Source organism: Megalops cyprinoides, chromosome 21 (genome assembly GCF_013368585.1).
Source record: "Megalops cyprinoides isolate fMegCyp1 chromosome 21, fMegCyp1.pri, whole genome shotgun sequence".
Taxonomy (NCBI): domain Eukaryota; kingdom Metazoa; phylum Chordata; class Actinopteri; order Elopiformes; family Megalopidae; genus Megalops; species Megalops cyprinoides.
In genome coordinates this window covers 10,905,785-10,927,189 of record NC_050603.1, presented here as the reverse complement: position 1 = coordinate 10,927,189, position 21,405 = coordinate 10,905,785, and the positions used below count along the sequence as shown (strand labels likewise).

Sequence of the window (21,405 nt, the reverse complement as noted above, 5' to 3'; positions counted from 1 at the left end):
GGAGGGTGGTGGCACACAGGCTCCGCTGCAGTATTTTACAGTAAGTCATTTTTTAAAAAAAAAGGTGAAGAGGGGTTGGGATCTAGAGGGCTGAGGAAGGGGGAACGTAGGAGCTCCTCAAACGATTTTGTTCTCCAGTGCTGCGATCCTCTTCGCTACGCCCTCCAGTGAAGCTGTTGTCAAGGAAACGCGCGAACGCACAGACCCCTCACACACACACACATCATACAGGACCCTGGCTGTTTCATTCTTTCCTCTCCTCTGTCTGTCTCTGTGACATACTATTCCCCTCTGTCTCTCATTCTCTCTCTTCCTCCTTATCTCTATTTCTCTCTCTCCTTCCTTTTTTCTCAATGAAATCTGTCATATTCCGGAACCCGCCCATCACTCCCTCCCCTGCTGTGTAAATGTCAGCCTTTGTTGTAAAGGATATATTTTTTCGTTAATGCTTGCAAGGCATCTTCTACTTTTTTCTGGAACTTGACAATGGATTCACATTCACAGGGGTTCTCCTCTGTCAGGAACAATACAAAGAGAGAAGAATGGGAATGCAGTCGTGTGTCTGTGTGTATGTGCGTGCGCATTGTGTGTTTATGTTAAAGTGTGTGTGTGTGTGTGTGTGTGTGTGAGACAGGCAGACGCAGATCAGCGCCTGTGTTCCTCTCACCTTCACAGATGTTGACATGCAGCTTCTTGGCGATCTGATTCATAGTCTTGAAGTCAGCGGTGTAGAAGTAGTGCTCCGCTAGGGGCTCTGACGCAATCTCTCTCAGCTCATCCTCCACAGCATTCCCCACTCCCACTGCATACATCTTAAAGCCTGGAACACACGGCGGGGTTTAAATAGCCACACTCTCCCTCTGTCTGTCTGCATTCTCCTTATTTCCTTTCCACTAACTCCCTCTTCTGACAATGCAGAGACTGTGCAGAATTTTTTGGGCAGCGTACTTGTGATAACATGCGGCTTTGCAAAGATAGCCACAGATAAAGGAACATTACATGACTCAAACCCAGAATGGTTAACAGCATAGGTCAGTTTTACATAGTTACTTAATCAATGTGATTTAATGTTATCATTCAGGAGTATGTGTAAGCTTGTTAAAAATAAGTTATGTTTGAAAACATCATTAGTATTATTAGTGTTCATGGCAAGACAACAATAATTGCTAGTTACTGTTACACTGTTACAAGATTTACACTTAGCCAGCTAGCTATCATTTTTTGACTTGTTAGTTAGCCTTAATGTTGTCAAATGGCTAGTTATCCATTTCCACTCGTTTTTAGCATTGCTAGTGAAAGCTAAAAGTTTGCTAGTCTGCTAAAACTGTCATTACTGTTAGCTAGTTAACTAGTTTGAAAATGATCCACAGCATTAACAAGCTAGCCATCCGGCTAACAGTTGGAATTATAGTTGGTGAGTTGTTATCGTTGTCATTTTCCAACAAGTGGCTGTCTTTACAAGGGCTCATGGGTTGGAATACACAAAATGTCTGCATAGTCCTTCCCATCCGTTCCAGTGTTCTTACACATTCCAGTACATCCCCTCCACACTGTATTTTTTCTCACTCTCTCACCATGCTCTTTGGCCTTCTTGGCAGCATCTCCAATGTAGTCCTGGGAGCGGCCGTCGGTGAAGACGATGCCCACCTTGGAGACACCTGGGCGGGCGCCCTGGGAGATGGTGAAGCTGTTCTCCACGAGGTACCGCAGTGCCTGGCCGGTCATCGTGCCCCTCTCCATGTAGTCCATCTTCTTCACGGCGTCCTTCAGGTCCTTCTTGTTGTTGAAGCGGCCCAAGGGAAACTCCTGCCTGACCGCACTGGAGTACTGCACCAGGCCCACGTGGGCCTTGCTTTCCGCCACGTCCAGCTTGTCCACAATCTGGTTGATCCACTTCTTGACCAGCTCGAAGTTCTCAGGGCGCACGCTCTTGGAGCCATCGATCAGGAACACCACGTCGGTGGCGGCGCTGCAAGCTGCAAGTTAAGATTGGGGACGGAAAGGTTCATGCAGCAGGGTGAGTTGGGGTCAGGGGGTGGGTGTTTCAGGGTACAGGGAGGAGTACAAAGAGGGGAAAGAGGAATACAGTCAGGGCAATGATGTGGTTGGTCATCAGAAACGAACAGCAAGAGTCCCAGGGGAGAGGTGGGTGGAGGGGAGGGTTGGCCGACAACCTCTGGCCACCTCTGCCTTCACACCCGTTACACTCTCTCCCCCACAGGCACACAGTACAGCAGTTCCCACGGGTTCCATGTCTGCTCCACCAACCGACTCACCACTGCAGGATCGGCCGTCCTCCATGAGGGTGAATCCATCCTTGCAGGCGCACTTGTACGAGCCGGGAGTGCTGACGCATACCTGCTCGCAGTCATGGTCTCCGGTCGCACACAGGTCCGAGACTGCGCAGGTGTGCGCAGACCCACGCAGACACAACACACAGAAGGGGTGGGGCCAGGGGAGTTAGGAGGGAGAAAATAACACTATGTCAGTCAAAAATTAGGAGACAACACTAGGGTTCATTTTGAGGATCCACCGTGCTTTTGTTCTTCTGAATTTTTTTGTGGATTCATTATAATAATGTTTCAGAGCTGTCAAGGAGAATCAACAGACACAGTGGATCTTTAAAATGAAGAGGGATGGGCAGAATTGGAAAGACATGTTCCTCTTTTTCAAAATACATGTTTTCATTACTTTTTGGTGCACACTTTTATCCCTTTCTCTATTTTAAATTTTGGCTGGCATCACTCTGGATTACGCACACAAAAAGTAAGGAAGACACATATTTCAAACATGGGTTTTACAGATAGTGCCAATCCCCGACAATGAACAGGGCTGTCCCGGTTTCTGTTGCAGTGGGCTTTGAACCCGCTCTGCAAACAATATGTGTTTAACAATGAAAGCATTGTGGGTTCAGAAGGTCTGCCTTGCACTGCAGCAGAATGTGGGCCGGAAGTCTCGCCCTGTTGGAGTTACTGACGCTAATGAGTCACAAATGCTTCAGTTTCACCCCTCCCCCCAAGGTGAGCTTTGAGAGGAGGAGGAAGCACTGAAGATGTTGTCTAGAGGAGATGGGGGGGACAGGGGCAGTTTTTACCAGATGGAGGTGGGGGGCAGTTCTACCAGATTAGGAAAGAGTGGCTGGGGACAATTTTTAGAGAAAGGAGAGCAATGGAAAATGAACTGCTGGCAGAGGGCCTCTCCCTCTGAGTCCCTCAGTATAATTTCATTGGTAATGATGAGCACATTGATGACAAGGATGAATATGACAGAGATGAAGATACTGATCCTGATAATGATGATGGTGCTGATGACATTGATGAAGAAGTTGATGATGATGAAGATGAACAGTGAAGGCGAAACTCCACAGAACCAAGCGCTGGTTTGAAGTTGACCCTTTGCATGGATTTCGACATGGAGTATCTCCAGACACACAGAGATTTATCCTCAGATATAGACTTCACTCCCTCCCCAGCCTCCCCAACCCTTCTCCATTTCACACTAACATTTTCCCAGCTCACCCCTCTCCCTCCTCTTCCCTCCCTCCTTCCTCATCCCGTTCCCTCTCCTCTCATCTTTCCATCTCCCTCTGCCTTCCTCACCACAGAATGCCTCCTGGAACTTCTTGGTGAGCTTCTCGATGACGCTGTAGCTCTCCACATAGTCCACGTGGTCGTCCAGGGGCTCGCTGGCGATCTGCTTCAGCGTGTTCATGTCCACACGGCCCACGCCGATGGCGAACATCTCAATCCCAGACTCCCTTGCTTTTACCGCCACGTCGCGGACGTTGTCCTGGGGACGTCCGTCTGTCACAATGATGGCCACCTGGTGAGACATACAAAAGGCAACGCGAAAACAGGAAAAACAATGAGAGAGGGACAGAGACAGATTGCTCTAATCCAGTGTTTCCCAGTCCTACTCCTGGAGACCCACTGTCCTGCATATCTTTTATCTATCTAAAGATAAAATATCTATCTAATCAAAAGTGCCACTGATGAGTTCAGTCAGGTAGGTAGAACAAGGATAGATAGAAGATGTGCAGGACAGTGGGCCTCCAGGAGTAGGATTGGGAAACACTGCTCTAATCCATTGCTGAAATGGTCTAAATGGTGGACTCAGTGTTTGATTATTCATTAATAAACTATTCACAAAGTCTTATCCAGGTGGGAGCAGCAGTGGACAGGGAGAGTCACACTCTTGCAGTATTCCTGTCCTCCAGCAGGGGGCAGACAGTGTATGAAGGTCAGAAGCTCTTGCACTGTTTGCCTTGTCCAGCAAGGGGCGGGATGTACAGAGTGGATCTTGGGTCTCACCTTGCTGATGTCGGGGGAGCGCACGCGGGCTCCCTCCGCTTCGCTAAACGCCACGTTGAGGGCAAACTGGATGGCCAGACCGGTCATGGTGCCGGTAGAGAGAGGCTCAATTTTGGTCACGGCCTTGACCAGCGCGGCCTTGGTACGGTGCGTCTTCAGGGACACCTCGTTCTTCACCCGGCTGGCATAGTTGACCACACCCACGCGAGTGGCGTTGGGCCCAACATTCAGTCCTTCGATCACCTTCGCCAAGAACACCTTCACTTGCTCGAACTCGGAGGGTCGTACACTGCGGGAGCTATCCACAATGAATACCAGGTCTGTCGGACGGGTGTGGCACAGGCCCGCCGCTGTCGGGAGAGATAGAGAGAGATGCAGATGAGACAGACTGCATGAGTAGCTGACGAGGCTACCACAATTAGCTTATCAGCTCCTCCCACTTGTCTGTTAACGTACGTGTCCCTCACGAGTCAGGCACAGACCCACACCGTCAGTCTTCACGGACCTCTCTAGATCCGAACAGACAGCCCTGACAAGGAGCAGCTTTGGCTACATGACTCTGAGCCAGAGGCCACGTAAAGACGCTGACACACATCACATCACATTCAGCACCGGTCAGATTCCAGCAGGGCGCCTCACGCAATCAGACTCAGCCAGTCACAACAGCAGTGAGAGACGGTGTCACACACGCAGGAAAGCACCGATCATGAGAGGCAGGGTGGCATAGCGCTTAGGGGGACAGACTTGTAACCAGCCGGCTACAGGTTCAAATTTTGGGTGCAGTACAGTGGTTTTACCCTTGAGCAAGGTCTAGTACAAATTATGTGTAAAATGCAAGCGATGTCAGTTCGACCGTTAGAAGGGGTGTTTGGAAGGAACGTTCTCCCCTTTAGACCTGAGTGGTGCTTTTAGATTCGGCACACTGCAGCCATTCAGCCTGCTCCCCTCCCCTCCCCCATGGGGCTCCCTGATTTACTTTACTCACAGAGAGTGTTATTCCGCCAAGACCAGCACCGGCACTCACAACACACGTGCCAGTGTCATAGCAAAGTGACGGGACCTCTCCGCACCTGAATAAAGGGCCAGCCTCTGGGGAATCCCTCCACCCAGGCCAGAGGACAGTGAGAGCAACGTTTTCAGATTAAACATAGAAAAATGGGCATATTCGATATATTTAAATTATATCTTTTTTTTTCCTGCAAAGTAAAGCTGCTTTCTCCCCATGCCAAAAAAAGGACCCACCATAAATGAAATATGTAAGAGCTATCCTCCTGGGAGAGGAGAGGGATTGTGGTACTCAGCCACCTGGTAGGGACAAAGAGACCACTGAGGTGCGGTGGAAGAGGACGTTCTCCCTGAAAGCATGCCTTTTCAGGTACATTTACATTTACATTTATTCATTTAGCAGACGCTTTTATCCAAAGCAACTTACATAGGTTACAGTTCTTTTTTACAATGTTATCCATTGATACAGCTGGATATTTACTGAGGCAATTGTGGGTTAAGTACCTTGCCCAAGGGTACAGCAGCAGTGTCCCAGCGGGGATCGAACCAGCAACCTTTCGATTACAAGTCCTTCTCGCCTGAGCAGCTCTGGAAATCGTACTGTCCCTCACTTACTGACTGCTAGAGGAATGCCTGTATCTTTCACCAGTAAATGGTGAAAAGCACAAGTAAGTGGATCCAGCAATGTAGTCACAGTCCATGAACAGCAGAGGTTATTGCTCTCAGGAAAGGAGGGAAAGAGAAAGGAGGGGTGAGGGCAGTCCTTTCTAATGATGATAATGATGAACTTGACAGTTCTGATTGTTTCATGAGCCATTTCCCAGGGTCAGGAAATGATTTTTCCAGTTTCACTCAATTTTTCTGGTTAAATATAACACACTATGCTAAGCACTTTGTGAGAATTCGGCTGTGAAAGTGCATTATAACAATGAACTTTGATCAACTGATTGATAATCCCGCTGTCATTCAGAGGTTTTTATCCAGATCCCATCTATTCCACATTCCACAGCGCAGAAAAGCACAGAAACACATCTGAAACGACACACCGGTAACTTAGCAATGACACGCCAGTAACAAGTCAATGGCACATCAGTAAGTCTTCCCAACAGCTCACCAACAACATGATAGTGACACACAACATCAAAACAAAAGCAGAACATGAATACTGAATAGTGACACAACAGATGTTGCGGATGGAAATTTTTTCCAGGACAGATTGTTATCTCCAGCCACTAATTTGGGCACATACATTAAAGTTTTTTTTTATCCTTGCTATAACAGCATTAACAAAACACATCTATAATAGATTTCTTCCCTGAGATTTACTTTCTCAGATTAATGGCAATAGTAATATCTAATCCCTGAGCACATGGTTCGTGAAATATTGTATGTCAGGCTTCAGTTGATTTCAGGTGAAAGCAGTTGAATGACAGAGGCTAAATTAACCCGCAAGCATGTCTTCACACAGCATGCATTACAGCAAGAAAAAACACCTTGCCCACTTACCAAAACAGCACATCACCGCAAGTGACAAGAACAAGCTTCCGGACCAGATAACCAGTATCAGGGATGTGAGTCAGAAAGGTGGAGGGATGGAAAGACAGAGTGGGGGAGAAAGGAATGGAGAGTGAGAGGGAAAGAGAGAAGGGATGGATGGGGAGAGGGAGACGGTTGGAGAGACTGAAGAATGGGAGCACGGAGAAGCTGGTGAGATGGAGTGAAAGAGAGCGGAGGAAGAGACCCTGCTTAGGACCTCCTGATGTCCGACATCCCCTGAATCTTGCTAACGCTGCTCCCTTCCTCCACGGTCACCCCCCTCCACCCAAACCCAGCCTACAGCCTCCGGAGATCCACACATCACACCCCTGCCGCTGCGGGACCACACGAACGACACCACCTTCCAAAACAGCGGCTCCCGAAACCTTAATCCTAGATCCACGCTCCCCCCGATCCTCGGCCAGAAAGCCCAGCTGTGCCACCAGCGGCAGATGTTTCCCGGGGCGGCGGCGGCGGCGTGCCCAGGACCTGCGGGGTGAGGCGGTGGTGCCAGCAGGCTGACGGGCAGACAGGTGGTGCCCGTGCCAGGTCCTTACCCATGGCGGCGGCGTTGCGGAGCTCCGCGGTGGCGTGGGCGCCCAGCAGGCAGAGCAGCAGGCACACGCAGGAGGGCAGACCGGGCTTCATGGCTGCAGGAGAGACTGGCGCAGGGGCAGGAGGCAGAGTGAGCAGCGCTGGGAAGGACCTGGAGGTTATCAACCGCTCTCCTTTTCACGCACACGCACACGCGCACACACACACATACACACGCACACCCTCACGCACACCCTCACACACACCTCCACACACACACACACCCTCACACACACACTCACACACCCTCGCACACACACACACACACACACGCCTCAGCACACAGAGACGGCCCCTTCTCTCGCCTGTGTGTGTGTGTGTGTGTGTGTGTGTCTGTGTGTCAGTGAGAGGGTAGGGGTGGGATAGGGTGGGGTGGGGGGTGAAATACCTGTTCTGAATGGATCTGAGAGTGAGCAGGAAAAACAAACATACCTTGATATGCATGTGCGGGGGGGAATAGGGCGGGAGGTACTGTAGCACATGGGGCCTAGTGTTCTGTGCTCCGCTCCTCCAGTAGCACAGGATTAGGGCTGGCATTGGATGCAGTTCAAATAAACACCAGGATGAATTCCTCTTTTCTCCCCTCTTTTCCCGTTTTTTTTTTTTTTTTCTTTAAATATTAATTTCTGCATGTACTTCTGGGGAGGGTCGCCAGCTTGTTAGACTGGGGAAGGATGGGTGTGGGGAGAGGAGGGGGGTTTGGACCTTATGGGAAAGGTATCAGGGTCTTACCAGCATGGGCCAGTCATACAGAATTTTCCCAGCAGCACAGTGGCTTTGTCTCTCTGTGTGTCTGTCATTCTCTCTGTGTCTAAATGTGTCTCTGTTTCTCTGGCTTTGTTCTGTCTCTTTCATCACCATGAATTTTCAGAATTCTCTTTGTGTTTGTTAGGTTGTGTCTGACTGGGTTTTTTTTGTTATGCTCTAAGTTTATTTGAGTGTCTGTGACTGAAACTGTGTCAGACTCAGTGCTTCTTGTTTTGAAGTGTGTTGAGTTGGTAGATACAGTGCAAGTTCTTCTTATCAGAAAATCATGAGAGAATCAAACTGGAAAAAGATCTGCAGCAGTTCCTCCACCAGTGGAAATGAGGTGTGGGCTGGGAAAAACCAAGATCACTGATCTTTAAATCACCTGGATAGTGTATCAGTTGGCCATCTTAGGCTGTGTTGGACACACTGAGTCCTGTAAACCCAGGAAATCCTTTCTAAATTATGTCAGTTTGTTACTACAAGAAAACCATTTCATGATTACTTTGTGATACACAAGGTACAATGACATACAATATACAGTGCAATCTGTGAGGTTGTGTATTTGTTTGTGAGTATTTATGCATGTGTGACCGTATGTCTATGTGAATGTGTGCGTTTGTATTCATATATCCATGCACATGAGCTAGTTTGAGCGTGTGTGTGTGTGTGTGTGTGTGTGTGTGTGTGTCTGTATCTGTATATCTGTATCTATGCAAGTATGTATACTGTACATCTGTGTGAGTTTGTCCACGCGTGTCTGCTGATATGCGATCTGTCTGGTATGTATATCTGTCTGAATGTGTGTGTACGTGCCTTTCAGCGCCAGTGTTTTTTAAGAGCTAGTCTAGATTCCTGTGAGTACTCTCCAGTGTGCCGTACAGAGAGAGGGTTCGATCCGCAGCACTCAGCCAATGAAAGGGCTTCATTCAGGCCTGAGCGTGGAGTTGGTCCTCTTAACAGAGCCGTGTCTGTGTGATGTAACCCGGCCCTCTGTGATCGCCCCACTAATGAACGCAGTTCTGGCAAGCCTGGGACAGACCCATGGCCCATGGACCATATACACAAACACACCCAGAGCCACCACAGGAATTCAGTCCAGCCAGGGGTGTCTGGGGTCAGTGTCTGATGCTGCTGTAGCTGGACACAACTTAACGCTAGACACAGCAGAAGGGAGACCATCCAGGAGCTCCTGACCTTTTGTGATGGAGACCATCTACCATTTATGACCTCATGAAAGAGAGGTCCTTTCCCAGCTACAGATATGCAAGCAGGAGACCATACAGCAGGGGAAGAAGAGAGACTACCCAGGAGGTTTGATGCTGTCAAAGAGGTGACAAAGAGGTGTCTAACAAGTGAGAAACCATAATGCTGCCCCAACCACCAGAGCAGGAAATTGGGTCTTAAATAGCAGGCAGCGAAACTGGTTGTATCAGGGTCACTCATACCACGAGGTTATTTAAAATAGTTCTGTTCTAAAATTTACAGTATACATAGTGTATATATAATGTATAAGATCCAACCCCTCCCTCATATACTAAAATCCCAGTGGTTCTGAGTGCAAACACTCAATAAAATGAATTATCAGTAAAAAGGTGAAGCACAACCACCATGACATCAACACCAAGTGTGAATTGATTACTGTATTACATCCCTTTTAATATGTGCAGATAACAAATCTGCAGCATATTCCATCAGACATTGGGAAAGTCATATTTATGTCAATGTCAATTTCAGCTTCATCTTCTGTGACCATGTTCCAACCTTGTTAGGTTTATATAGGCTTCAGTATGAGTGTTCAATTAGGGGGCAGGGCAACGTTCAATCAGGCCTAACTGAAGTGATGGTCATTTTTGTTCACTTGTCTGCATTCAATAAGTATGTAGGTACCTTTTAAAATGAAGTTAATGTCATGGAATTGTCAGTTTGTTTGGCAGAATTAATGTCATACATATTATTAAAATGTTGGAAATAAGGGTAGTGATTGTGTCAATCGTGTGCCAACCACATAAAGAGATGTTTTGAAAATGTTAATAGTTGCCAAAACATGTAAATGTTTTCACCACACCATAAATTAAGTTCGAGTGATAAAACTAATAGCTACATGGACACATCCACACTTAACCACAAAAAGCCCAGGTGTCCCAATAATTTTGGACCCTAGTGTATATATTTTATTTAACAGATCAAATATTTTATATTTTCTCTCTCTTTATTCTTGGCATTTTTGCTATTAAAAACTGCAGAAATTAAAACTGAGATTATGAAACACTACTTCTTAGGGACATGTATCCCCCCTAAACACACACACACACACACACACACACACACCAAAATACCCCCCTCATTGCCCATCACAGGCTTCATAGACAGTACCCCACGTCAAGCAGCGTGGAAAAAACATCAACTCCCCCCCCTCCTCCCCCCCGAGTGTGGAGGCTGGAAAGGGTGGTGTGTTTATGCTGTCCTGCTACAAGCCTTTGAAGCTCTCACTTTCTGCGTTCCCCAAGCTCTTGATCTGACGGGCCACAAATAAACAGTCACAGTAAAGACGGGACACCGCCGGTGAGTCTTAATGAGGCTTTATTGTTGCTTTCACATTTCCAGCCTCCGAGTGCAATACAAGCCAGGCTTCATTCCACCTCCTCCCTCTCTCTCCCTCCCTCCTCTCCTCTCCTCTCCTCTCCTCTCCCCTTTCCTACTCTCCTCCCTTTCGGTGAAATTTATACCATCTTCCCTGTTTGATCAAAGCACTTTTTGACACAACCTTGCTGTTGAACAGGATTGCACAACAAGTTAAAGAGTTGAACAAAGAGCACAAAATGCAACAACTGACTCCAGCTATTTACACAGATCCTCTAATTACTACTTTAACATGATCCCATTCCTACACAGACATATTGGTGCGCTTTAAGTCACTGAGAGCTCAGGGTTAGCGGCTCACAAGAGCATTGAGCACGATTTAATTTAATGCGATGGAAAATTATATGGAGCTCGGATTGTGCAAAGCGCTGAGTGTATCACCTGTCCTCAGCCCGAGTTGTACAGACAATTGCTAGCATTGTTGAACAACTGGATTTAATGATTAGGGTGAGCACTGAGTAAGCTTGTAAAAAGTAGATTCTTAAAAAAAATTTTCTTAAAAATGATTTCTGGATTCTGCCCATTTTGGCAATTTGACCTAAACACTGCAGATGAATAAACCATTCAGCGTGTTTCTCAGCGCGAGACGCGGATGAAATTCAGTCCGGCTGAGCTCAGCGACACAGCAACGCCCACAGACATCCTTCCTCTTGCTCAATTCTCTCTCCTCTTTCCGCACACTCACTCAGGCAGACTTGACAGTAGATGCAGAGCTAGAAAGACGTGTTCAAGCTTCTAGTTTGTTGAGACTGCTCGCGACTCATGGCTGACCCGCGAACCGCTGGTGATGGAAACTGGCCTAAACGTGGATCTAAAGAAAAGCAGCTGCCGTGGCAGAGAGCAGGCAGGGTGACCGCAGGGTGGGCTGCCGCTCAGGGCAGCTGGTAGGCCGGAGGCTCGTCCTTGGAGGGCAGCTTCAGGGCCTCGTCATAGGAGGGCAGCTCCACCTGGGGGCAGAAACATGGGGTCGGGGTGAAAATTTGCCCCACTCGGTATACCAATGGCAGTATATAAAGGGGCTGCAGTGTAGCATAGTGATAAGGTGCAGGGCTTGTAATGAAAAGGTTGCCAGTTCAATTCCTTGCTGGGGCACTGCCGCTGTACCCCTGGGCAAAGTACTTCACTACAATTGCCTCAGTAAATATCGGGCTATATAAATAGATAACATGTAAAAATTGCAACATATGTAAGTTGCTCTGGAGAAGAGCGTCTGCTAAATGACAATGATTTAAAGTAACCTGACATTGCTAGTGCTACTGATGATGTCACACAGGGTGACCGCATCAAACAGAACACACACACACCTGTGCTAAATCACGCGTTTCATGTGGAAGAGGAATTTTAGTGAGCCAGATCGGATATCTGGGCGTCCATGTTGAATATTTTCAGAAATCAGCCACTGAAGAGACTACTGTACATAGTATGCAGTGGGGAAGTGGGAAGCAGGGGTTATTTTTTGCTGTTTGCTTATGTATTTAAGTATGCATGTTTTTAACAGCTATTTTTTACTTTCAAAATCCTCGTTGAGACCACAAAAGATTATTTCGATGTTTCTGCGAGTGTACAGGTGCACACAGGCAAACACACACACACACACATGCACGCACTCATATGTGGTTACACATGTTACTGGACTTACCAACACACCCTTGTCCACCCCCTGGCTTTCCTTGGCCTCTGCTGCCATCTTCACCACATAGTAGCATTGAGTCACAATATGGGCCATGTACACCTGTGGGGACAGCAGGATAGAAGGATTGGGGGGAGAGGGGTTGAAAAGGATGGACAGACATTACATTACATTACATTAATTTAGCAGATGCTACTATCCAGAGCCACTTCCAGCACAAAAGAACAGAAGCGTATCCATTCAAGCTGCATGAGCAAGAGTGTCAGACCAGTGAGTGTGAGCAGCACACCATTCAAGCCCTACCACAAGTTAACTTGTGCAACCTGACTAGACAAGGACAAAGGAGGGGTACACTGATGTATGTATAGGGTATGTATATAGATGCAACCCTGTGGGCTCCTCAGTTCCCTCTATCCCTTCCTCAGTCCTCATCGTCTGTCCGTCCCTTTCTCCTTGTTCCTCAGACTGCCTGGGCTCTCTCCCTCTCTCTCCTTCTCTACACCATGCAGCAGGGGCCCCATCTCTGATCCCTCATGCAGCCGGTAAACACCTTCCAACTGGCACATAATCCCAGAGAACAGACCCCTCTTTCTCCCCGCACCCCCACCCGCCACCACCCCATGTCTCACCTGAACAAGCCCCAATTGATGGGGCTTCTGTGGAAGCGGGGGGATGTAAGGTGAAGCTATACTGTATTGCTCAAGATATGAACATTTTCGTACAGAAAAATGAAAGAAAGTCAACACGACTGAGTTAAAACATCAACATGCCAAAAAGGAAGTCTGCAGCTGAGAATAACTCCCCTTTTGATGGATCAATACACAATGCTCTGTGTGTGTGTGTGTGCGTATGTGGGCAATTATATAGATGTGTGTGCAGTTATGTGTGTGTGTGAATGTTTCAGAATATGAATGTGTGTGCACATGTACTATACATGTGTATAAATGACTTCATTATGTGTGAGAGAGTGCATATGGGTGTGTGTACTTAGGATTTAGGATTATGCTTGTGTGTATTGATATGCAAATAGATTCTGTATGTGTAGGACATGTGTTTCTGTGTGTATGCCTTTTCATACATAGATTGTATAGATTTGTGTTTATATGTATATGTGCATGTGTACACGCATGTGTGTGTGTGTGTGAGGCTTATGACTGTGTGAATCCACTTACTTGCCTCAGTGTAGCACATGATAAAGAATGTGTGTGAATTTTGTATGTACCAGTGCACATCAGCTGGCGTGTAAATGTATACGTGTGTAAGAAAGACATGCACAAGCGCGTGGGTACGTGATTATAAATGTGCGTGTGTGCGTGTGCATGTGTGTGCATGTGTGTGCCACTCTGAGGGGTTGCGGAGCGTGCCTGGCCATAAAGGACATGAGGAGCCGCAGCTGCAGGTAGCAGAAGGTGCTCTATGTGTTTGCGGAGCAGCGGATTAAAGGGTGGAGTGCAGTGCGCATTTCTGTGGTGTTATTGCTGGATGCCGGCAGCAGGGTCCCACCCCTCACCCCCCACACCACCTCCAGGGGGGGCAGGCCACAGGAAGTGGGGATGGGGGGGTCAGACAAGCCCTCTGTCACGTGGAAATGCCATAAAGGTGGAAACATCCACATGACTTATGTAATAAAAATGTACGGGCACACTGCGCACTTAGTGAGCGCGTGCAGAAGCCCACATGGCTCACCTTCACCAGCAGGTAGAGGACAAACAGAACTCCAAATATCAGTGTGAAGCGAGCCATGTCCCTCTCGCCCAGCTCCTTCTCCCCTGTGAAATACAGCTGTGCAGGAGAGGGAGAGAGATGAGTGAGCAGGCCTCAAGAGAAACACTGGGACAACAAGGGGGTAATAAGGGATGCAAAGAGACATACTGAGGCAAAGAGAGAGAGACGTAGAGAGACTCGAGTGAGACACCGCTCAATGTGAGGGCTCAGTGAGAGACACAACGACAACCTGAGGCCAAGACAGAGACGTGGACAGACTCGAGTGAGACACCACTCAATGTGAGGGCTCAGTGAGAGACATACAGAGACACACTGAGGCGAAAAGAGACGTACAGAGGCGCTCGATGAGACACCACTCAGTGTGAGGGTTCAATGAGAGCTTTGGGTGAGGAACACATGAGACACGGGTGAGACACAGGTGAGATAAGGGGAATTCTGGGAGGCCTCACCACAAGCTTTTCACTCTCTTCATAGGTGGGGGTTCCCGGGAGCCCCCAGGGACCACTGAAGAGGGACATCACGCTGAGAGCCACATCAAGATACAGCTGGACGATGAAGGGGACCAGCTGATGGGAGCATCCCTGGAGGAAGGATGGGGAGGGAGATGAGACCCAAACTGGGACACAGACTGGGTGATTAGCCTGTTCCCAAACCTCCTGATTTGTTTTGGAACACATTCAGAATTTCAAAATTCATCTAATCTGAAATGCTGATTATACACTAAAAAAAAAAAAAAAGTACCTTGAGCTAATCTCTGAAAAATGATCTGTAGTTTACCGTACAGTCATCATTTTGACATGTGTACCTAAATGGGGCTTGAAATTAGGTTTAATGGACAAAGTCAGTAAATATTTGAGAATCATCTCTTGGGTAAAGTGTTCAATTGGACTGAACACTCTCTTAGTTCAATGGCCCTTACAAGATTAATCACCATGTAGCTGGTAAGCTCAACCCAGCACTTCCTTTTGGTTTTATTTTCTCATCCCAGCATGCCAGGGACTAAAATCAGTCTGCCACAGTCAGTCAAAAAGCACAAAAAACAGAGGGGACTGCTTGCACAGGTGAAACTAAGTAAGCAAGTGTGTTACATTAATGGATTTTGTTATTGGTATTAATCTGTGCATAAACAGCATTTGACATCGGAATGGAAAATGGCCGCACATCACCGAAGATATCTGATCTCAGCTCATCTTCCGGAGTTTAGTGGAAAATGCAAGACTGTTAAAGCTATTGTAAAAGCCTCAGTATCATTTTAGGAAGCCATTATTTCTGACAGGACACACAAAACCTTTTTTCAAGTGTATATAACGATTTGATGTTTTGCGAAGTTTTATTTCACTGTAATCATGACACTTAGTTCCTATTACGTTAAATCAGCTCAAACCGAAAGCTTCCTGCATGAGCAGAGCTGTAAATTTACTCTGATTAGCACATCTCTGACTCCGAGGTGCAGGAGGAAAAGGAAGGCTTGTGGGAAACAGAGAGCAATGCACAAGTGGCTACCGCTTCACACACATGTGCACAAACCCACAAACACACACACACACAGTACCTCAAATATACACACACACACAAACATCTGAAGCACAGATGTGAAGAAGCGTTTCTCTTTATTCTCTTTTAACAAGCTGTCTTAGTGTGTGTGTGTGTGTGTGTGTGTGTGTGTGTCCGCATGTATGCATGCGCGCACTGCCAGAAGGCTTGGAAAGGCTGCAAGGATTTTCGTGTTTGACCACATCCATAAATATTGAAACAAGTTCTCCTTTCTCGTGTCTCAAAATACTGAGCAAATATTTATGTGTCGGCAAGGGAGAAACCAAAAACATTTCATACATGCAGCGCTTTTTTAACTTTTTTTTTTTGCAGGGGTATGTTCTGAGCGTGCTCTGTTCGACTGAGAGGAAAGTCCTGGAAAATCAATCATGAAATAGTATATAAGAAGCCCCCACATTCCTGAGACCCTCTTGGAGTTATTAAAGTGCTGGGTGACAGGAGCTAAATGAGGAAGGGGCGGGAGGTGAACTGGGCGAAGGGGTGGGGGATTATTCGGGAACTGATGAAGGAGGGAATTGATCAGTATTGTGAGTGCAGGGGTGGGTGGAGTCTTTAGAGGGGGGTGGGACAATCAGAAAAGCTCTAGAACAGAAAAGGCGTTTGAAAAGAAAACGTGCTCGGTAACCGGCCGATAATTGGATTGACGGGGCAAAGGGTGCTCACCTTACGCAATCCCACTAGAACAAATATGCAGGAAATCATCATCACCACCAGCAACAGGAAGTTAGAGGTGGTGTCGACTGTGGAGAGAACAGAGAAACAGTGACATCCCCATCAGAGGCATGCAGACAGAGACATTAACACTGTATCACTGAAACACAGGGGGAATGTATTATTGGCACACAGGCACAGATATACATAGAGATGGTGGGGTGTATACATAAAAGTTTAAGGTGACACTTAACAGAAACACAAACATTGTGGGTTAGTGTTGCACAAAAATTATATAGCAGAAGGATCTTCTGTCACTTTGCCATTTACCATCAAAGTCTTTAAGACAGGCGTGATGCATAAAAGGAGATCTTGATGGCTTTGCTGTTAAAATCAAATGCCTAGAGCTCCAAAGTCACTGAGACAGTAAAGATGCTTGTTCTCAGTGCAGTCTGAGCCCCTCGACTGGCGTTCAAAACTGGCTGTGTCATCTGCCAACAATGACCAGGAGCCCACAGGGGCGGCACAAATTAGCCTTGTACTACCAGGGAAAGCGGTAGGCGGGTCGGCCAGAGTTCGCCCGTCACACCATGGGGGAACCTTGAGACTTGCTTAGGCGGCCACGAGTGGCTCAGATAACGTCAGGACAGTGTCAGGGGGACGCTCCTCTCTCCCGTTCGGTGTCTGCCTCCTGGTACGCTGTGAGATTTGTCTAGTGTGAAAAACAGTCGCACTGCCTTGCGTGTGTATCGCAGGATTGTGTGTGCCTTACTCTGCACTGTTGTTCTGGTGCAGAGGTTGGTGCAGTGGTGCAAACTAGGTTGGCATTCATGAGTGGTTTAAAAAAATATTTTAAAAAACCAAAAAAATCGAACTTGTCTGGTGTTATGGAGGTGCAGAGTGAATCAAAAAATAGAAAGATAAAAGGATCTGTGCTGTGCATCTGCTAACTGATGCACTCTAACAGAAACAGCTTTTTAAATGGCATGATGTCATTTAAAGTCAACTTTCATTCGTACGGCTAATGTTATTGGATGAGACACCAAGATCTTTCTGCCTACCTTTCTCAGCAAGATTGCAGAATTACCTTTGTGCATCATTTATTTTTTTAAATGATGGGAAATAACAGCGTTGGTAGCTGCATACTACAGTGTTTTATGCACATTTCCCAGTATTACTGACAGACAGACATACAGTATCATATACAGAAGTATCCCTGTAGCACAGACACACAAAAAGGAAGACACACAGAGATAGTATGCAGAAACAAGTATCACTGACACATAGAAACACAGACATGCAGAAAGACTGATACATACAAAAACAGTATCAACTGACACAAAACAACACAATAGCACAGTATGAGAGACCCACAGACACACAGACCTTCTGCAGTGAGAAGACAGAGAGATTCTATTCACAAGCTACATATTGGAGGCTTTGTGCTTTACGTTGAAAGTTCTGTCCCTGCCAAAGTTGAACCTAAAGAGTTCCACTGAAGGCAGGTGCTTATGAATATTCATGAGTCATGAGACTGTTACTTGTTTGGTCCTGATTGGAATCTCTATTGATGTGTGCAAAAGCCCCGAACCTGCCAATAATTTAGAATCCAAATACGTTCCAGACCTGCCTGCTCATGAATATTCATGCACACAGAGAAAGAGAGCAGTCTTCACCAGAACTATTTATCAGAGACAGGAAGGAACGTCGAGTGCCGCATCTTGTTTTAGCAAATAAACAGTAACACGGTAACTTTGGTAGCACGGCCAACAAACAGGAAATCAGAGGTGAGGCGGACTGTGGGCAGAACAGAGAGACAGTCAGAGTGACCTTGCATTTCTCACACAGAGAAACAGGATAAGACAGTGTCACAGAAACAAGGGTGGGGCACGTTGCAAATGCTTTTTTCAGGAGAGTCCATATGGGACAGAGACACAGGGAGTGAAGCAGAGTGACGCAGGAAAAAAACACAACAGACAGAGAGATAAAAGCCCGCTAGTATGAGTCAGACAGAGACCATTATTTTCACGCTAATGCTATCGATACATAAGAAATGTCAGAGGGAGGGTGGGAATCTCTCCAGTGGGGTACTCACACATCTGCTGGCCATGGGTGAGGTGCTCGCTGTGAATGAACCCACACATATCTTTCCCGTTGAAGACCCACACTGCCATGTCCACACATACCAGCAGAGAGGAAACCTGTGGGTTTACACACACACACACACACACACACACACACACACACACACACACACACACACAAACCATTTGATTAAAGCAGGACATTGAATTGACATTTTTACACCGTGGAGAACGGATGAGACCGTGGGCAGCACTACTATGGATTAGGGATTGTAACCTAAAGGCTACTGGTTTGACTACCAGGTGGGCTGCTGCTGTTGTACCCTTGGGCAACAAACTAAACCTGGATTGCCTCACTAAACATCCATCTGTGTAAATAGACAACATGTAAAAGTTTCAAAAGAAAAAAGAGTCAGTCTGTTTAAGTGCATCCACAAAGCAAATGTAATGTAATTTGAGTCAGGTAATTTTCAGATACATTTACATTTATTCATTTGGCGGACGCTTTTATCCAAAGCGGCTTACAAGTGAGGCGGAATACAACACAAGCAAAAAGCCATATAAGGAGTCAACTATATTAGAAGCGCAGCATGACCAAGTTATAATAGTTGGCCAAACAAGGTACAAGCTAGCTAGTAGAATTAAAATTGCATGAGAGCACAGGTTTAATTTTTTTTTTTGAAAACAAAGTTTACGATATAAGAAATTGTTTTAGGCGGTAGTGTTTCAGGTGTTCAGGTGTTCAGGTGAGCACGGTCTGTGTCTTCAGATTTTTCTTGATGATAGTGAGGGACGCAGCAGAACGGATGAAATATGGATGAGATACGTGCATGCGCCTGTGTACGTTAGTACCGATCATCATGTGTACTCACAAAACCAGCGAGGGTATGTAGGGAGAGACACTGAAATAAAGACGCAAAGAAACAGACAAGAGAGGTGGAGAGAATGAGATACAGGGAGACCCAAAGAGACACAGCGAAGATGAACAAAAAAAAGAGATACAGGGAGACAGCTATAGCATGAGTGAGGATCCTGATATTTGGGATATAGTATAACCCTTGCCCCGAACAGAGGAGACTGAGGGAGGAGTAGGGTTTCATAAAGAGGAGAGAAAGGGGGGTTGCTGGTTACACACAGGAGCTAAATGTGAGCAGTGTGCCACAGCCGAGCCGTTTTTATTCAGCCCCTCCTGCCAACACCAACAGCCCCGCAGCCAGCCGGGGCAGGAAGACAAACTGTTTGATTAAAAAAATGCAAACAAAATCGTAAATTACATAACCACCGCCTTGTTTTCATACAAAATTCATTTTGAGACGTCTGCGGCCCTTAAAAAAAAAGGTGATAGATGTGTGAAGAGGATGCAAAATTATTATCACAGGATGCTGCTCCATGGAGATGAACATATACAGGGGCTGACTCTAACGAACTCTTGAGCATAGATGATGCCGATTTTCAGTTCATTATCAGTTTGATCTGAAGCTATTTATACCCATTTGATATGAAGTGTTTTTATCAGTTTAAAATGAGTAGATTTTCCTGTTGTTAGGACCTTAGCAGGATGTGAGTAATAGACTTTTCTAGAAAGCCCATGGTTGGTGGCGTTGATCAGGATAAGAGTGTGAGCTGGTGGAATTAAAAGTGCGTGGTGAGTTTTCTTCTGCAGCGAGAAAATGGCGGACTTCCTGCCTATGCACCATTATGCTATGTCTCCCCCTCCTCCCCCCATCCCCAGCGTCTCTAATGCCATACAATGACTCTCATCCAATGACGTCCAGAACAACAAGAAAACTCTGTTTTTTTTTTTTTTTAATTAAATTAAAAATTGGATTAACAGAAATGGACACAATTTCCAACGCATTGCATTGTTTAATTGTTTGAAGTTGAAATGATAATAACAGGAAATACTCAACTCAGGCAGACATCAGAGAAAAAAAAGAGAAAAAAAACTGTTTCCAAATTGCCCACGTTCTTGCACAGAGTGGAAGGTGAGCCTCTGTTGATCAGAATTAAACGCCAATAAAAACAGAGAAAAATGATTAACATAAACAGAATCTAGACACAGATCTGTTTCTAAATCAGAGGGTGAGTATGCTCTCCATCTCTGTGCATGACTGCTGTTGACTGTGTTGGGAAGAACACTGTAAGTTAGTTAGTCAACTAACAAAATTACATGATAAACTCAGGAGCAGAGGAATAATAGTGTAGCCAAAAGTACTGCAGAAAGGAATGATCAAATGACAACAATTAGCAAAAAAAAAAGGACCCACAAACAGCTCAACACTTAAGTAATGTGGTGTCATAAATTAACGGTGTGAAATGTACCTTTTGGTGAAGTGTGCACAGTAAGAGCTGCGCGTGTGTGTAGAAAGTGTGTAAGTGAGGTGTAGAGTTATGGCATTACCAGGTAGTAGACGGTGAAGGCAACGGTGGCGGTGCGGACGTTGCAGCACAGACTGCGGGAGAACAGGGCCGGGTGGACGGCACTGGGGTCGCTCATGGTGGCAGCTTCTCGGAGCGCAGCTCGGTGACAGAGTGTGAAGGTGCAAGCAAGGAGCTAACAGGCCACCAGCGGCTTCCTTCCTGTGTGAGCGCGCAACCTCACTGACACAAACATACACCCCACAAAAACCTCAGGAACACCCACGCACATACAGCTGTACGCATGCATCCGTGCGCACAAACACGAATGACGCAGACTTCTCACCCAGCACACTTTACAAAAATAATCACGCACGCACACACGCACACGCGCACGCACACGCTCACACACACACACACACACCTGACATATGGAACCTTAGAGCCTGGACAGACAATGACCTTTCACCTTTTTCCGAAATGAATATTCAGGGTGTTACCTGATGCGAGCTGTGATGTGTGATAGGTATTGTGGGGGGCAACGGGTCATCTGTGAAAGAATATTTGA

At 46.5% G+C, this 21,405-nt stretch overlaps 2 protein-coding genes across 2 annotated transcripts; both read right to left on the bottom strand.

Moving 5' to 3' along the window:
• Positions 1-80: 80 nt before the first annotated feature.
• matn1 (matrilin 1) lies at positions 81-7,499 on the bottom strand. The gene is made up of 8 exons (XM_036516170.1): positions 7,409-7,499; positions 4,311-4,660; positions 3,600-3,822; positions 2,277-2,399; positions 1,575-1,976; positions 668-820; positions 434-514; positions 81-167 (listed from the first exon to the last, which is right to left on the bottom strand). The coding sequence occupies exons 1-8, from the start codon at positions 7,497-7,499 to the stop codon at positions 118-120; spliced, it is 1,473 nt and encodes a 490-aa protein (XP_036372063.1). The 3' UTR covers positions 81-117.
• A 3,259-nt stretch (positions 7,500-10,758) lies between these two features.
• Positions 10,759-21,089, bottom strand: LOC118768902 (lysosomal-associated transmembrane protein 5). Its single transcript, XM_036515870.1, has 7 exons — positions 20,881-21,089; positions 18,491-18,596; positions 16,408-16,484; positions 14,640-14,771; positions 14,152-14,247; positions 12,475-12,567; positions 10,759-11,782 (listed from the first exon to the last, which is right to left on the bottom strand). Exons 1-7 carry the CDS (start codon positions 20,974-20,976, stop codon positions 11,708-11,710), a joined length of 675 nt encoding a protein of 224 aa, XP_036371763.1. The 5' UTR covers positions 20,977-21,089; the 3' UTR covers positions 10,759-11,707.
• Positions 21,090-21,405: the final 316 nt, after the last annotated feature.

What these genes read in the sequence shown, in the direction of transcription:
- matn1 (XM_036516170.1), bottom strand. Translation starts at nt 7,499, where the DNA reads ATGAAGCCCGGTCTGCCCTCCTGCGTGTGCCTGCTGCTCTGCCTGCTG. An exon ending in GCTCCCCCGACATCAGCAAG is followed by an intron (nt 3,823 to 4,310) that starts GTGAGACCCAAG and finishes ATGTCTCACCAG; the next exon opens with GTGGCCATCATTGTGACAGA. An exon ending in CAAGAAGGCCAAAGAGCATG is followed by an intron (nt 821 to 1,574) that starts GTGAGAGAGTGA and finishes CGTGTGTTCCAG; the next exon opens with GCTTTAAGATGTATGCAGTG.
- LOC118768902 (XM_036515870.1), bottom strand. Translation starts at nt 20,976, where the DNA reads ATGAGCGACCCCAGTGCCGTCCACCCGGCCCTGTTCTCCCGCAGTCTG. An exon ending in CCTTCACCGTCTACTACCTG is followed by an intron (nt 18,597 to 20,880) that starts GTAATGCCATAA and finishes GTAAACCCACAG; the next exon opens with GTTTCCTCTCTGCTGGTATG. An exon ending in TCCTCTACCTGCTGGTGAAG is followed by an intron (nt 12,568 to 14,151) that starts GTGAGCCATGTG and finishes CTGTCCCCACAG; the next exon opens with GTGTACATGGCCCATATTGT.